Source organism: Ilyonectria robusta, assembly GCF_021365365.1.
Source record: "Ilyonectria robusta strain PMI_751 chromosome Unknown BGZ61scaffold_3, whole genome shotgun sequence".
NCBI classification, from domain to species: Eukaryota; Fungi; Ascomycota; class Sordariomycetes; order Hypocreales; family Nectriaceae; genus Ilyonectria; species Ilyonectria robusta.
The window spans coordinates 1,897,473-1,912,888 of record NW_025764437.1 but is presented as its reverse complement, the minus strand read 5'-3'; the positions used below and the strand labels follow the sequence as shown (position 1 = coordinate 1,912,888).

Sequence of the window (15,416 nt, the reverse complement as noted above, 5' to 3'; positions counted from 1 at the left end):
GGCTAAATACTAGCCTCATGGAAGCTGTAGGATCGCCATCACTCAGCATTCAACGCCTCTCTCTGTCGCTCATGCCAACCAAGTATTAGAATTTGCAAAAAAGGGCAAAAAGGAAGGACCGAGCGTGGTTTGAACACGCGGCCTGAAGATCTGCAATCTCCCGCTGAATGACTGTTAGAATGGGATGTTTTCGTTCAAGACATGGCAGTGAAACTCACCTCTACCACTGAGCTATCGATCCCGGAGCTGAAAGATCGGGCTTTAAGACACCTGTTAACTTGGCGGAAACTGGGAGGGGAATGCAAAAAGAAAGGGCAAAAAAAGAGGACCGAGCGTGGTTCGAACACGCGGCCTGAAGATCTGCAATCTCCCGCTGGATGAATGTTAGCATTGATGATTTTATTGAATGACTTGGCAGCCAAACTAACCTCTACCACTGAGCTATCGATCCCAGTTACTTATGATGGCGTTTCTGAACAGAACTTATAAAGGGAATCCACGTCTCCATGAACACTCTCTTACCTCCAACTTGTGTGCATTGTTAGCGACCAGCTTGCCCTCAACTTTTCTACATTAATTTTCGGCATCAAACGATAGTATCTAATCATATCCAATCGCCAGCGCCATTTCGCTTGTTTGGTATCTTTGGCTTAAACCCGCATCGCCATATTTCGACTAAGCCGGCCTGGCAAAACTCGACCATCTCAGACCCATTTGCAACAACTCGATGTCCAGCATTCAGAATGTCCCCTCCAAGTAGATGTGTCGATACCGCACCCACATGTTATATACACTATCCTTTCTTCAGTGTTTTAATCCATACAATCAAACAACGGCAGACGAAACCCCATATCCTCTATGCGTAGACCAATCGAAGCTTTCACGCAATTGGAACAGTCTGATGAAGCGGCCCGGATTTAAAGCGAGCGATGTTCTCAAGAATTCACACTAGCACTTTCCAACATATTGAAGGACAAAGAAAGAGCAGTGTTTTATATGTCATAGTCGGATAGATGAGTAGTATTGCCACCATTACCAGGGTCCTCCAGAATTGAGTTCTCACTCTCTGGATCAATTATCCTAGTACAATTCAGGGTGATTTGAGTGAGGCTAGGGTCCTCCCTTATCTTCTCTCCACTTGGCGAGAGAAAGAAAGATGGGATGTAGTTTGATCCAGGAGAGCCAAGCGCGTTTTTTTCCTCAATTGTCCAATGGCTAGTTCATTATGACCCCTTGGCCCTCTTCCCTTTACCCCGAGACCTTCTAGTCGGAATATTATCCGTTTGATCAACCTCCTCCTCTACATATCCATCCCCATCATTGTCCACAGTGTCTGTCCTCGCTACCCGTTTTCGCTTCCCCGTTCCACTATCTGCGTTGCTCGTACTCGGCCCTTCTTCTGCAACATTCGCCCTCAGTCTGTCTACAGCTGCCGCCATTCGCTTACTTCCTTGCGCCTTCTGTCGCGGCGCAGATGCATCTTTCGCGCCAGCACCCACACTGCCCCCAAAGAACCTCGTAATATTGCTTTGTGTTCCCTCCCGGTCCCGCGTGTTCATATCCTTGATAACAGGCACCAAGACCTCATCCGTCCGCTCCTTACTCCATCCAATTGTCGCCATCAGGAACTGTCGCAAGCCTTCGACGTCCGGGACACCCCATTGGAACTGCTCAGCGCTAGCATCGACCTCGGGGTTGAGGTACGCATCGTAGACGGCTGGGCTAGGGAAACCAGGCGGGAGGAAGAGTTTGGTGGCTTGGGACTTGCGGAACTTCCTTCGGAAGGTTGACGAGGCGTCGGCTGCCTTAGGCCGACTTTGAGATTGAACTGCCTGCCACCATTCGCGGAAATCATCGAGCCCAGACTTACCGGGAAACTCGGAGAGAATCTCAACTGCAGTAACGGGACCAACACCAGGCAGGCCTTCCGTGTAATCAGATCCGAGAAGCTGGGCGAGTGAGATGAGCTGCTCGCGGGAGAGAGATAATTCTTTCTCCAGATCGACGCCCAGGTAACACTCAACAAATTTGTTGCTGTTGAACATATTCTTGTAGACCCGAGTTCCGCCAAAGAGAAATGTATCCGAGTCATCTGTCACAATGCCATCAACAAGTCCCAGATGGACCAGCTCAGCGCACTGTGCTTCGGCTTCCATAGGGGCAGTAATATAGGGGATGCCAAACAGCCGAAGGAGAGCCTGGCATTCCGTGATCATGACTTGTGTAACCTCATCGGCATCTCGGCGGTCCTTCTTTTGCTGATTTCGAAGAGCCTTCAGCTCTTTCTCATAATCCTCCCTATTCTGTGCCGCAGACTTGTTGTTCAGCTCACTGGCGAATCGAGCATGTTCCTCGGCTTCCTCAGCCATTTGTGCCATGAGCTCCTCATCTCCCGGGTCACTGAACTCATCATACTCAACATCATCAAACTCGTCGTCTTCAATGCCAATATCGTTTTCTCCGTGTGTAATGACTGGAGATTCCAGTCTGGAACCATCGTCGAAGGATGGCAATGAACTATTTCGTGCTTCTTCCACTGGGGCTTCGGCAGTGATAACATCCTCAAACTCTGGTTCGGGAGAGGGGGAGACTTGTTTTTCTGTTCGTGGCAACTGGGTCTCGTCGCTGGAAACAGCAGGAGGCAACACCTCTTCGAATTCTGGATCTGCTGACCCAAATTCCCCGGGCTCTTGTTCAGCCGCCTCCGGCAATGAAGGTTGGGGGCCGTCCAGCACCAGTAACCCACTTGCAGTGGCTTCAACCTCGTCGTTGTCGATGACAACGGGGGTATCGTCGGCTGCTTTCTCTGGAGACGGTGGGATCTCGATGACTTCGATATCACTTCCATCGTCTGATGAGGAATCAATCTCAATCAGTCGATCTTGCATCTCCCGTCGTCGAAGTCTTTCGTCTTCCTCCGCTGCAAGTTTATCTGCAGCGTTGATTTCTCGGTCTGCCTCTTGCTGCTTCTTCAATGACTCGCGAATGTCACCTCCATCGACCAACCAAGGTGGCAGAGGCTTTGGGCCATCATCATGCTGAGACTCCTTTTCAAAGCCGCCAGCCATTTCATCGTTCACGTTTTGGGGTTCCTGAGCCCCACCTTCCTTCGCGACTTCAGTTCCCTTCTGAGGTGTCTTCTTCGCAAAAAGGGAAGATCCCCAGTCCAGTTTGGGGAAAGGCAATGGACCATCAAAAGGGTTTTTCTTGTTCTCCATGACCGCTGCTGGTTGGGCCCTTTTTATCCGCCTGGACTTGGCCATAACCGCCTGCATGTCATCTTCACTATCGCTGTCGGCAGTAACTTCTCGCCCTTGACGCTTTGGCACGGCCGCATTTGCTCGGTTGTTGACAATGTGTGCGATCATGGAGCCAGTAGCGTTGATGGGCTTTGGCCCTTCAACAGATTTTTGTTTCCACTTGGGTTCCTCCATCAAGACATCCTCGAATTCTTCTTCGGCCTCTATCTCTCGGCCGACACCATGCTGGTTTTGTAATGACAGGGCGATGGCGAGGTTAAGTTCGTCCTCTTCCTCTGGATGAACGGTTTGTTCGTGCTGAGCCTCAAACAAGCTATTCACGTCTCCTAGATTGTCACCAACGAACAATGAGCCTTCTTCATCTGCAGCAGATTCGTTCCGATGGCCAGCGTAGAGATTCTGACTCCGTACCGCGAGATCTTGGGTGCCAACCGCAGAAGCCGGTGCAGGCTTTGGCAGTCGGTTCAATCCCTCGATGGGAACGTCTTCAAAGTCTTCGTCATCCTCTCCATCCTGCTCCTCCTTGGATTGGTATTGGATTTGGATTGCATCAACATCGATAGGCTTGTGCGCTTCGCCAACATCTTTCTCCTTGCTCACCACACCCAGAGCCCATCCTCCTTCAACGCCGTCATTCTTGACCAGAATGTACTCTCGGTTCTTTTCACCAGCCACTCGTGCATTAACACCGAGAGTCAAATCAGTACCGGTCATGCCAACCTCATACATGAGGCGCTGGGTCAGGTGGTTTCTCTCCTTGACTCTCTCGATTTGGAACCTTGAGAAGGCCATTCGATCGGGAAACATGTCATCCAGCTGTTCCTTGCTGAGGCCCATTCTCAGTCGGCTCCGCAGTCTCGCGGCGTTTAGGATATTGTATCGGTCTGGAGGGGGTAGGCTCTTGAAGAATTCGCCATCAAAGTCGATCTTGCTGAAATCGTACAGGTTGATATCCTCGCCATCGTGGAACTGTCTGGCGTATTCCTCCAGCTCTTCCACGCTCATGATTCGGGGATCATCCGGCTTTCCCATGGCCGCGATGCCACCACCATCCAACTCGGGTAGATGGTAGGCATCTTGCTTGTGGAATTTCCTGTTCTGGAGTCTTTCCTTCTCTGTCATTCTCACTTCATCGACATAGACAAGCTTGCTGACGTCCGGAATCTCCTCCTCTTGTTCCGCTTCTCTTGCAGAGATGTCGAGATCCTTCTCCCTTCGCCTCTTATCTTGTTCCTCCTCTGCAATGCGCAGCATCTGCACCGCAAGCAGCTTGCCTGCTGTCCTCGCAGCATCTTCTCGGCGACCCTCGCGTCTGCGCTTTCGGCCTAGGATCGTCTGTCGCTTGAGAACCGGGGCGCCGCCATCGAAGACGAAGACTGGCTGGATGCCAAACCAGAGGAGCTTGCAGATGCGGCGGAAGAAGCCTACAACGTGGGAGTTGCGCAAGGCGTTTCCTTCCTTGTCACGCACGGCCTTGAGGAATTGGTAGATCCAGATGGAGGCATCGACAGCTAGGCGTTTGCGGTTGAGTGTCGCGAGGTTCGTCGGTCGCGCGCATGGCTGTATGACGGTCCAAAGGCCGTTCACACCCATGGTGATCGAGCAGGATGACGTTCGAGTTCAGATGCGGGTCGAGGCGCGAAGCCTGGAGACTCAGGGAATTGGCCCTTGTTTCATACGGACCATGACCATCGCATGACTGAATGTGGTCAAGAAAAACTTATCAGGCGACGACAGACGAGACAAAGAAGGAAAAGCTGCGTGTAGGGGAAAAAGCAGAGTCGTAAGCTGCCATCCAGAATTCACGGCCCAAGAGTCACGGCTGTTCGCGCCAGCGCCCGTCATAACGTCAGCGTGGGCCTCTGCCGCTAATCCGTTGGCCCACAGCGCTACTCCCCAGAACACCTCAGAATCCTCCCCACTATGTTTGCGAACTCTCTCCTCTCTACGCCCTTTCTCGCTAGCCCTCGAAGCCTTAGCATCTTTCGCAATGGATAAGGATGAGGCTCGAGAATACCTTGCGAGCATCCTGAATAAGAACCTCCGCGTTCTGACGACGGATGGCCGCCTGTTCTGGGGAGCATTCAAATGCACCGATCCTGTATGTCTTGTCTGCCCACTCCAACCTCAATGACCACAGTGGCTAGGTTGACGGACTTGCGCTGACGGAACTACTGAAGGACAAGAACATTGTCCTTGCCAACACATACGAATACAGGCAACCCTCGTCCAAGCAGCGCGCCGAGGCCGCAGTGAAGGCTGGTGATGAGGCGGTTACCCTAGACATGACCTCTCGCTTTCTTGGTCTGGTCGTTGTCCCTGGACACCACATTGTCAAGATGGAGGTGGAACAGTTTGCTAGCCAAATGAGGAACCAAAATTTCATCTGAGCGAACCCATATGGCATTAGAAAATAAAAATACAACAAGAAAGCTACCAAGGAAAGGATCCAAACAGCCTTTTAGAAACCGTCCGTCCCTAAAACATCCCCAACGCCTCACACGGCCGAGGCAGGATTTCCCTTATCAAAAATATATCCTGGCATTATCATCCCCTCACCTTCTTCAAGGCCCATCATCTCCTGCGTTAAACAAGTCCCTTCTGTCACAGTGGCCAGCCATACTACGCGACAGCGACTTCCTGGGTGCGTCCGCGGGACTCGCCGTTCAAGCCACCATCACTGCCGAGGACCGAGTCGCGAACATCATCCTCATCGTCCTCGTCGCTCTCAAGCTCAGCATCCCGGCCAACCCAAGAGCTGCTATCGTTGAGAGGCACGTCCTGGCCAGACAGATCATGGCCCTCGCTTCGAGCGCGAATGTAGTTTCGACGTCGTTGAGATAGGGTGCGTGCACGGGTTGAGAGCTTGGACGAGACCACGGCGTTGGAGCTGACCCAGTTGGTGAGAGCATCCTCACAATCCTGGATAATTGCCTTGCTAGCCTCATATCCGTCGTATGCTTGGCGAGTCTCGCCCGGAGTAACCGGAGTATCGTCAATGAGCTCGAGAAGGTGCTTGCCGTAGCCAGCGATGATGGCGACCTTTTCGCAATGCTCGCGTAGGGCATCGAACTGGTAGGTGTATGCGGCCTTGACTTTCTCACGCGTGATGTTGGAAAGCTGAGCCTCGGCAACAAGCGACTCGGCCTCGGCGCGAACAAGCTCCTGCTCAAGAACGACGATCTTGGGAGAGTTGGGCTCCTTGTACTTCAATTGTGCGATCTGGTCGGTTATCTTCTGCTTGCCTGGTATTGAGGTTAGCGTCGCGACATGGAGAGATTTGAGTTGGATAAGCCTTACGGTCTCGGCTGGGTTGGACTGAGGCCTCGATGTTTCTAATACTCTTCATAGTGATTCGGTATTGGTCATACCGGTCGACGTACTGGTCCTCGAGCTCGCCGATCTCGTAGAGGAGTACACCAAGCTTGTCGGTGACGTCAGAGACATCCTCGTCACCAGTTTCACCCCAAATGGATAATTGTTGCTGTTGAACAAGTCAATCGCAGGCTCACGTTAAGCACAAGCTAGGTAACATACGGCGACCTCCATGCGCTCTCGGGCGACAGTCTCTAGGCTTCGCATGACGTTCTTTTCCATTTTGACTAGCTGAGAAAGCTTTTTGGCCAGGTCAGGCCCAAAGGCACCGCCGGCTTTGCCGCGAAGAGCATGTCCTGAATTTCACTGCGCATTAGCTTCGAGCGACGAAGCAGCCATGGTGGATCGATTTATCGGGGGCCATGGTCGTTGGATGCTGGGAGCGATTGCTTACCGAAGCTGCCTTTGAAGAGACGACCGGACTTGGTAGACGAAGGAGGGGGCGGGGGGTTCTGGCAGTGACGTTAGTCCCGGTGCTTCCATGCCACAAGAGTGGTCACGGGCGAGAAGACATACCTGAAGCTGAGAGGCAGTGGGCGCCCGGGTCTGGCGCATAGAATACGTGCGATGCATGATGGTGGTGATGATGCGACGAGTCGACGATTGCGACACAGTGAAGCGGTGGAGCAGAAAAGGGACCGAGGCGGATGAGCAGGGAATGGGGAGTGGGGATAAATGTGGTTTGATGGGGAGCTGCAGGAGGAAGAACAAGGGGTGGATGATAGAGAAAGGTAGATCTAGACGGGGCCGATGGGGATCGTTTTATGGGAGACCGAGAGGGTTGGAGGTGATGTTGCGGAGAATAAGATCGTCACATTTGGAGGCAGCATGTTGTCGGCGACGTCATCTGGGGCCCACTTGGTCAGAAGTGGGTGGTGTGCTCATCAAGGCGCCGGTACAGCCGGCCTTCTTTAGTCCAAGTCTCAATACCTCTTCCGACTAGTACTGTAGTGGCGAGCAGAAGTACAGATACAAGCGCTATGGCATGTCTCAGGTCCATGGCGTTGGGCATTCTCCCGCGATTTCGTGGCGGAGGGATTCTCCTTGCTTGGGAATTTGGGCACGTCTCACTTCAGTTGGCTGGCCATCCCGGATGCGGCTCGCAGCCCACGAAGCTTCGGGCTGTTGCAGCACTAGCCTGCAACTAAGAGGAACAATGACGGAATCGAACTATGCTATCGGGGTTTTTGGATGACGGGTTTCAGGGTTGTCCGTTCCTTGTCGGCCCCAGCAGCTCCCGAGCCCGTGGAACATGATTGACGATCGTGGGTCTTTCGTTTTGGCGGGTTGTTTTGGTGTTGATGCCAGCCAGTGGACAGGGTCCTCTCTGATTGATTGATTCTTAATATGCCCAATGAGCCCATCGGTCCCGTGAGGCTGAGTCTAGCTGCGTTCCTCCGTCGTCGTATTTCCTTCCCTCAGTAATATGCACTCGTTGTTTGATGTCCTTTTTTCTTTGATGGATTTGTATAACTTGGGGCTTGGTTAGTGCTTGTAATGGCTCTTATACTTAGAAAACCGACGCTATGCAAAAGATGCAAATATTTCCGTTGTTACACTCGTCCGTCGTTCATCCCCTTAACATTCTGCTTGGTTGCCATGTGCAATCTGTCACCACGGCGCTTCCGACGAACAAAAGCGGGCTCCGCTAATGAGAGGTATTGTGCCAGTACTGTTCGAGAATCGCATCCTGCAAATCGGAAAGTTCCATTCGGAGCCGCAAGGGTGAAATATCTGAATAGGTTCCAAACGCCTAACATGGTTTATTATCAATTTTATTATTGAATGCATGAACTCTTTATCACCGTACCTTCCGTATCTTGAATGCTGTGGTACTGAGTGGGAACATGGCAGGTGCCCTGTCTAAAGTGGAAAAGCGCGCGCAGTGTAATCGAGCCTAAACTCAGTTGGTAACGCGCGCCCCCCCCTGCCGCCCTGTGCAGACTCCTCAACGCGTGTTCCTCACTCACGCTCTCACTCACTCGTTCACTCAATTCACCAGAAGCCTGAGTGCGACACGCGAACGACGGTTACATGCATCGCATTTTCGCGCACCGTCTTCCTGTCGCATAGAGCCTGTTCGGGTAGTGCCCAGCGGATTTGATAACACTCGCGTCCCTTCTTCCCCAAGGCTGCGCTTTCTTTCTTTCGCGGAAAGATCTTGCCTTGTCGCAACCGCGTTTTCAGCCTCCAGACAGGCCTTTCCCTCGCATCCTCCCACCATCGCCTGTTCGTGAAGCAGGCCTACCGTCTCCCCCGCGCCCGCCTTGACGCTGGCCTCAAGCACGCCCTTTGCAGAATGGTGGAAGCGGTTACGGGAGAAGGAGAGGGGCAATCCTGAAAACCTTGTTGATACGCCATCGACATCAGCCATGGTTGTGGACATTGACTTGACCCAAGGGTCGTCGAGCGACTCTGAGGGCTTTTCGACTCAGAACTCCTCTCGCCAGCAAGAGTCCCCGACTGCCGCATCTGGTCTCTTCCAGAATCGATTTGATTTCCCTCGCACATCCGCCACCCACGCCCATCGCATTACCCCCCGGGATCCCATCAGCCCTCCTCCCATCAAAAGACCTATCGGTAACAGCATCAGCCAAGCTCAGACCCCCGTTACCTTACCAGTGCATGCCCCAAACCCGGCATCCAGAGCGCCATCATATTCGGCCACAGTGGTTTCGACCGCTGACAATGCCCGCGACATGGCCAGGCTGTCCGGTGTCGGGGTTATTACCGGCTCTCAGCAAGTAACGCCGCCATTGGAGCTCCATACTGCCAAGGTCGTCCAGCCTACCAAAGTCGTCCAGCCTCCCCAGGATGCAACTCCCAAGGTGGTCCAAACTCCCAGAAAGTCTGACTGGAATGTCCATCGTATCGTCGACTCGTTGAATACTTTTCGGCAAGATATCAAAGACGGCCACGCTCAGTTGGCGGCCTACATCATAGACTCGACCGAAGCCACTGAGCGTCGTGTCCATACAGGAAAGGACCTCTTCGCCAGCTTCAGCAACAAGCCTGTGGTGGAAAAACTGGAGGAAAGCATGAGAGTGAAGTTCAAGGTACATTGCCCTCACCTCTCCCTGTAATATATTTACTGACTCCGGATAAGCAACACAGACAACACAGCAAAGGGAAGAAGGATGGTCGCGAGGAACGACACGGTGTTGTGTGCATCCAGACTGACGAAGAGCGTGTTCCTCGGTATCGATTCCACCACGTGGAAATCAAAAAGAACATGTTGACACCGAACACCATGCTGACTTTTGTCCCTCACTTGAGAGATCTGGAGAGCTCGGAAGAGTCAAAATATAATATTTGGCTGCAAGAATTGGAAGACATCGATCGGAAATCTGGCTTCAAGCCAATGAGCCGAGAAGACAAGGTCTCTCTTACTGTCCGATCAGAATATGCCGCGACAGTGTCCCTCTATCTTGAGGGTTGGCTCGAGAGACTGTCACTTCCTGGCTGCAACAAGTCGACTTTGATCCGATACATGGCCAGCCGAGAGCCCGACGATGCTATTACCCCGCGCCAAAAGACGGATATCTTGAATTCACATCGCGAAGCCGACACGGCGACCCCCTCCGATGCGAACAAGGCGGCCGAGATGTTTACCGAAGCTTTTCACCTGGTGTTCCACAAGGACCAACCCCACTTGAAGCAGATTGAGTTACGCGATGTGCTCTTGCTTGACGAGTCCGTTGATAGCATCATGGATTCGAAACCAACGGCGAAGGACAACCCAAGTTCTCAGAATGAGAATGAAGATGAACTGGCAGAGTACAACCTGGGAACCTATTGCATTCTGGGTTGCCTCGTCTGCTACAGCCACTCCTGTGAACATGGCGAGTATGATGCTCAGAATTGCAAGCGGACATTTTCCATCATTTCACGACTCTCAGACACGTTGAAGCGGAGAAGACGCGTCCTAACCGATGGCGAAGTCCTTGCCAATGGTCATGCCAACGCTTCGGAACCCTGCCATCGCCATTGCTATCAGGAGTTCAATTCTCCGCCCATGGATATTAGGCGACTTCCATGGTCAGAGGATGAACATATAGTCTTACGATCTATACTTGTTACAGCAGATCGCAGCAAGGTGAAGCGGGACCCGATGTGCCTGGTCGCGGATTTCCTCGATCGCGACTGCTATGATGTTTTCCGCGAGTACGAGAGGCTGCAAATCTCAGTACCCCAGCCTCAACCGACCAGCAAGCAGCTGATTAGAACTGTTTCGTGGTATGACCGGTTTAAGAAGGCGCTCATTGGCGACTGGCAAGACCATACTGTGAGCCATGAGCATCAGCGACGGGAGCTATTCGAGCCGTGCTCCCATGACGGACCATGCACTCTTGAAAGCTGCACGTGTGTCCAACAGGGCGTACTCTGCGAGAAATTCTGCGGTTGTTCGGTGGAGACATGCGCATACAAGTTCACGGGCTGTGCGTGTCATTCGCAGGGAAAGACGTGCTTCTCGAAGCAAAAAGATCGGCCTTGCATCTGCGTGCAGTTGAATCGTGAGTGTGACCCAGAGCTCTGCGGTACGTGTGGTGCCTTCGAACGTGCCGACCCAGAGAATACCGAAGACGAAACCCTGCATTCGACCGGTTGCCAGAACTGTGCCTTACAACGCGGGGCACCCAAGGCCCTGCTTCTGGGTCAGAGCCAGCTTGAGGGCGTTGGATATGGCCTCTACACGGCCCAGGATATTGCCCAGGATGACTTCATCATTGAGTATGTTGGAGAACTCATTAGCCACGATGAAGGTGTTCGAAGAGAAGCTAGACGAGGAGACGTCTTTGACGAGGAGTCCAACATCTCGTACGTGTTTACTCTCCTGGAGAACGAGGGTATTTGGGTCGATGCAGCGATATACGGCAACTTGAGTCGATACATTAACCACGCTTCAGAGAGCGACAAGCGCGGATGCAACATTACGCCTCGAATCCTCTACGTCAATGGCGAATACCGGATCAAATTCACGGCGATGCGTGATATCGAAGCTGGCGAAGAATTGTTTTTCAATTATGGCGAGAACTTCCCCAACCTGACGAAGAAGCTCCTTGACCATAAGGCGGGAGGAAAATCGGAGCAGGTCAAGAAGAGAGGGCGTCGGCCACGCACTGACAATGCCGAGGGAGTTGCCAGAAAAGCGCCCAAGGCAGACAAGAAGAAGCCTGGGAAGAGCAAGGCGATCCCAGCGGCGGCCCCTCGAGCTCCCGGAGGTGAGGATACACCGATGCCTAACGTGCAACCGTTGGATGCATCGAAACTGGGCCGTAAACGCAAGCGAGGAATTCGAGACGACTCTGAAGAAGAGGAATATCACCCAACCGGTACCGACGCAACTGCCTCTTATGATGAGTCTCAGTCGCCGGAAACGATCGATTCAGACGAGCCATTGACAAAACCACCTACGAGACTTCGCAAACGACCACGCCAGCCATCATCGAAGGGCGAAGCATCCGAGCAGGTGGGAAATGTTCGAGGCGAGCCTAAGACTCGGGGCAAACGGGGCGGAGCTAGACCCGGCAGCGGCAGGCCTAGAAAGTATCCGCGCCTGGGCCCGAAGTCCGCTTCTACTACAGTCCATGCCGCTCCTCCAGCCCCCGCTCATGAACAGCCAAAAACTGAGCCCCCTGCACAAGCACAAGCTCAAGCTCAAGCCCAAGTTCCAAGTCTCGAGACGAGACCCCTGGTAGCGGAAACTCCCCAGCCACTACAGCCATCTAGAGGGAGCGTAGAAGAAATCGACGACAGCGAAGATGCGGCAGATGAAACTATGCAGCGCTCTATAGGAGATCAGTATGATGAAGAGGAGGAGGAGGATGTCATGGTTCGACAGCGTCTGGATCGAGGGATGAGGAACCGACGACCACCGGCGAAGTTTAGGGAGGAGGATCAGCTTGTAGTTGCGAGTCAATGAGGGCCTGTAATGGATTGTAAGATAGATAATTGAGAGTTGGCTTTTGGGCCTTGTGCAGTAAGGATGGCGAAACTGGTGGTGGACATTGGGCAAGGTATTGCATTGGCAGGTAGGTAGTTGGGAGGTTTGAGCAGCTTCAACATGTGTGTATACTTGTTTTTGCATTTGTCACTAGTCAGAATCAGCGATTCAATACAAGATGAGTGGCAAGATAACTTGGGATTGGAGAGAGTGACTATTTGCACACATGTACTTGTCTTCATCCCAAAGTCAGTGAGGCAACTAATGTAGTGTAATCACATGCTTGCTCGCGACAAGCTGATGGTAAAGAGATGTTCATAACTATTGCACAAATCCAGATTCACGAACCACAAAAGATGTGCACTCTGTGATTGGCAGAACCGGCAAGCCCGGTACGTACAGGGCGTCAGCCCCACTCGGCAAGTGCCCGCCAGGTCACAGCCACAGTGGGCGATGACGTTGTCGATTCGATTCGACAAGACGGAAGCAGCTTTCTGCCACGAAACGCACGACAGCTCGGCCAGGCAACTGACCACCTTTTCTCCTCTTCCAACACGTTGCCGTCTCTGCCGACTTGACGGATACAAAACCAGGAGCTTCCCACAAACTGCTTCTCGTCCGCATCCAACTCAACCTCTCGATTACGTCTTTTCTAGGCCTACCACCACCGCATTTCTTGCTATTTCGAAGCTGAGGCCTCCCCACAACTGTCAACATGACGCTCTACTACACCCTCGTGCGTCGTCTCCTCGTTGGCCGAAGCCCCGAAGCTCCAGGCACTGACTATGCGACAATAGGTGTTTATTCTGCTCGTCTTCGAGATGCAGCTGTTCATGCTCCTGATCGTGCCGCTGCCCTTCAACGCCAAGCGCAAGATCTTCACGTGCGTGCCGCCCCTCCCCCGCTAAACCGACGTCAGAGCTGATTTGGTGGGAATAGCTTCATCTCCGAGAATCCAATTGTCGCCAAGATACAGTATTGGATGAAGATTACATTCATCTTCATTCTCATTCTCTTCATTGACAGCGTAAACCGTGTTTACCGCGTCCAGCTTGAGCTCGCGGCTGCCACCGAACAGGCCAAGAAGGGAGGGTACGTCATATCCTCCAAGCCCACCCCAGTCCCTCGGCAATCCCACAAAACCGCCAATGTTGCATCCGCTAACATTCGTCTTCTTCTGCAGTCCCGGTGTCATGGGCCACGAGCGTCTCGAAGTCCAGGCTCGCAAGTTCTACTCCCAGCGCAACATGTACCTCTGTGGCTTCACCCTCTTCCTCTCCCTCATCCTGAACCGCACCTACGTCATGATCATCGATGTCTTGCGCCTTGAGGATAAGATTCGCGATTACGAGAGCACCAACAAGGACGCTAAGGATAGCGAGCAGGTCGCTGCCCTTAAGAAGGAGCTCGAGCTCAAGGACTTGGACCTTCAGACTCTCAAGAAGCAGAGCCAGCAGCTCCACAAGAGCTATGACGAGCTTAGTGACAAGTACTCTGCCACCCAAGAGGATGGTGAGGGTAAGAAGGCCAAATGAGCGGGTAGATAGGCTGCTAGATTGCTACAGACTGTAGGCAGATACCTAGGCAGGCTATTAAACAAGCGGCCCTTACGGCATAAGGTGATAATCTAGCAATTGATTGCAGCAGGCCTGGCCCTGTGTAAATATCAAATTGTCCCTGCATCTATATCCTTACATCACCAACGCCCGCGTAGGTAGTTGTATATGTGCTCAGAACTTCCGGGTCGCAAGAGTATCCGTAAACCACACGCCAAGAAGGCCAGGACAACTTTGTCTGCTTCACGGCCCACTCCACTCCTTACACTCAGGCATACTGTATCCCTGACAGTACTGGAATAACTATACTGTATCGACTAACTGAGTATTGGGTGAACCGGCTCTATCTCTTTTACTTTTAGTATTAGAACTTGGCGAATAGCGATTAGTTTATATTTATATTGCTTAGTCTATGAATAATATTAGTTTAGGCTTTAATAAACATAATCTATAAAATAAAAACTTTAGGTAAATTACAGGGACTTTATATATTATATATTATAATAATAACTTGATTAGTATTGTTGAAATCACTGCTCAGACTACTGTTTCAAATTCTGTATCACGTGCTTGCACGAGTGTTGACGAGGGACTTGGTCTATTGATCTTGAACCTAAGTACAGTCTTTTGCCTCTTCTATGTCAGTCCGCTGACTCCGGGAAAGACCACCAAGCACATAACCTCCTCCGCAACATCCATCCAAATCCTAGCAGCTTCGCAGCCGCCGTCGGAGGCGACTGGGTTCCCTTGGGCTCTTGTGGTCATCAATTCTTTGGCTGCGAGTTGACCAACACTACATCACTCATCAGCTGTATGGTCCATGCTGTGTTAGTTGGACTAGAAACCTTAGTCTGTCTGAGTGTACTGTTGATCTTTAAATGGACTGGGTATATGGTCTGTATTGTTGATACTATTGTTGGTGTTTTTTTTTACTGTTGAGCTTCTAGTCCCCGCTCTGGGTATATGTATACTAGGGCACCCTAACCTCTTGATATTGTTGAGATTTCTTAGTGAAATTTACCTGCGTACTTAAGTGTGTGTGTATCATTTCGACTGTATGCGAATAGCAATACTCCTATTTATAGAGGTCATAGGTGCCTCAAAAGGAAGGGGAAACAAAACCAAGTACTGCACCATACATCTAGGCCGGTCACGTCAAGACTTAAATGGGTACAATTAAAAACACACATGTCCTATGCCAGACATATTCGTAGATCGCATTGATCTGCTGTTGCTGAACCGCGCCATTCCTTGGCCTTGGTGTCTCACTGGTCTCTTTTT

General features: G+C 51.9%; 5 protein-coding genes and 2 non-coding genes across 7 annotated transcripts; 3 read left to right on the top strand and 4 right to left on the bottom strand.

Moving 5' to 3' along the window:
• Positions 1-114: 114 nt before the first annotated feature.
• Positions 115-241, bottom strand: BGZ61DRAFT_t53. The gene has a single exon. It is a non-coding gene; the product is annotated as a tRNA-Glu (tRNA).
• An 83-nt stretch (positions 242-324) lies between these two features.
• BGZ61DRAFT_t52 lies at positions 325-451 on the bottom strand. Its single transcript has one exon. It is a non-coding gene; the product is annotated as a tRNA-Gly (tRNA).
• Positions 452-972: 521 nt separating this feature from the next.
• Positions 973-5,030, bottom strand: BGZ61DRAFT_443380 (uncharacterized protein). The gene has a single exon (XM_046244864.1). The coding sequence runs from the start codon at positions 4,851-4,853 to the stop codon at positions 1,224-1,226; it is 3,630 nt and encodes a 1,209-aa protein (XP_046109706.1). The 5' UTR covers positions 4,854-5,030; the 3' UTR covers positions 973-1,223.
• A 129-nt stretch (positions 5,031-5,159) lies between these two features.
• BGZ61DRAFT_443378 (uncharacterized protein) lies at positions 5,160-5,694 on the top strand. Its single transcript, XM_046244863.1, has 2 exons — positions 5,160-5,361; positions 5,441-5,694. The coding sequence occupies exons 1-2, from the start codon at positions 5,251-5,253 to the stop codon at positions 5,648-5,650; spliced, it is 321 nt and encodes a 106-aa protein (XP_046109705.1). The 5' UTR covers positions 5,160-5,250; the 3' UTR covers positions 5,651-5,694.
• Positions 5,695-7,431, bottom strand: BGZ61DRAFT_412597 (Eisosome component PIL1-domain-containing protein). The gene is made up of 5 exons (XM_046243301.1): positions 7,152-7,431; positions 7,030-7,087; positions 6,798-6,931; positions 6,561-6,744; positions 5,695-6,505 (listed from the first exon to the last, which is right to left on the bottom strand). The coding sequence occupies exons 1-5, from the start codon at positions 7,206-7,208 to the stop codon at positions 5,883-5,885; spliced, it is 1,056 nt and encodes a 351-aa protein (XP_046109704.1). The 5' UTR covers positions 7,209-7,431; the 3' UTR covers positions 5,695-5,882.
• A 1,576-nt stretch (positions 7,432-9,007) lies between these two features.
• Positions 9,008-12,558, top strand: BGZ61DRAFT_473579 (uncharacterized protein; the record flags this gene model as incomplete). The annotated part of the gene is made up of 2 exons (XM_046248469.1): positions 9,008-9,691; positions 9,742-12,558. The coding sequence occupies 2 exons, from the start codon at positions 9,008-9,010 to the stop codon at positions 12,556-12,558; spliced, it is 3,501 nt and encodes a 1,166-aa protein (XP_046109703.1).
• Positions 12,559-13,294: 736 nt separating this feature from the next.
• On the top strand, positions 13,295-14,114 carry BGZ61DRAFT_528177 (B-cell receptor-associated protein 31-like-domain-containing protein; the record flags this gene model as incomplete). Its single annotated transcript, XM_046253213.1, has 4 exons — positions 13,295-13,315; positions 13,377-13,462; positions 13,519-13,671; positions 13,763-14,114. 4 exons carry the CDS (start codon positions 13,295-13,297, stop codon positions 14,112-14,114), a joined length of 612 nt encoding a protein of 203 aa, XP_046109702.1.
• Positions 14,115-15,416: the final 1,302 nt, after the last annotated feature.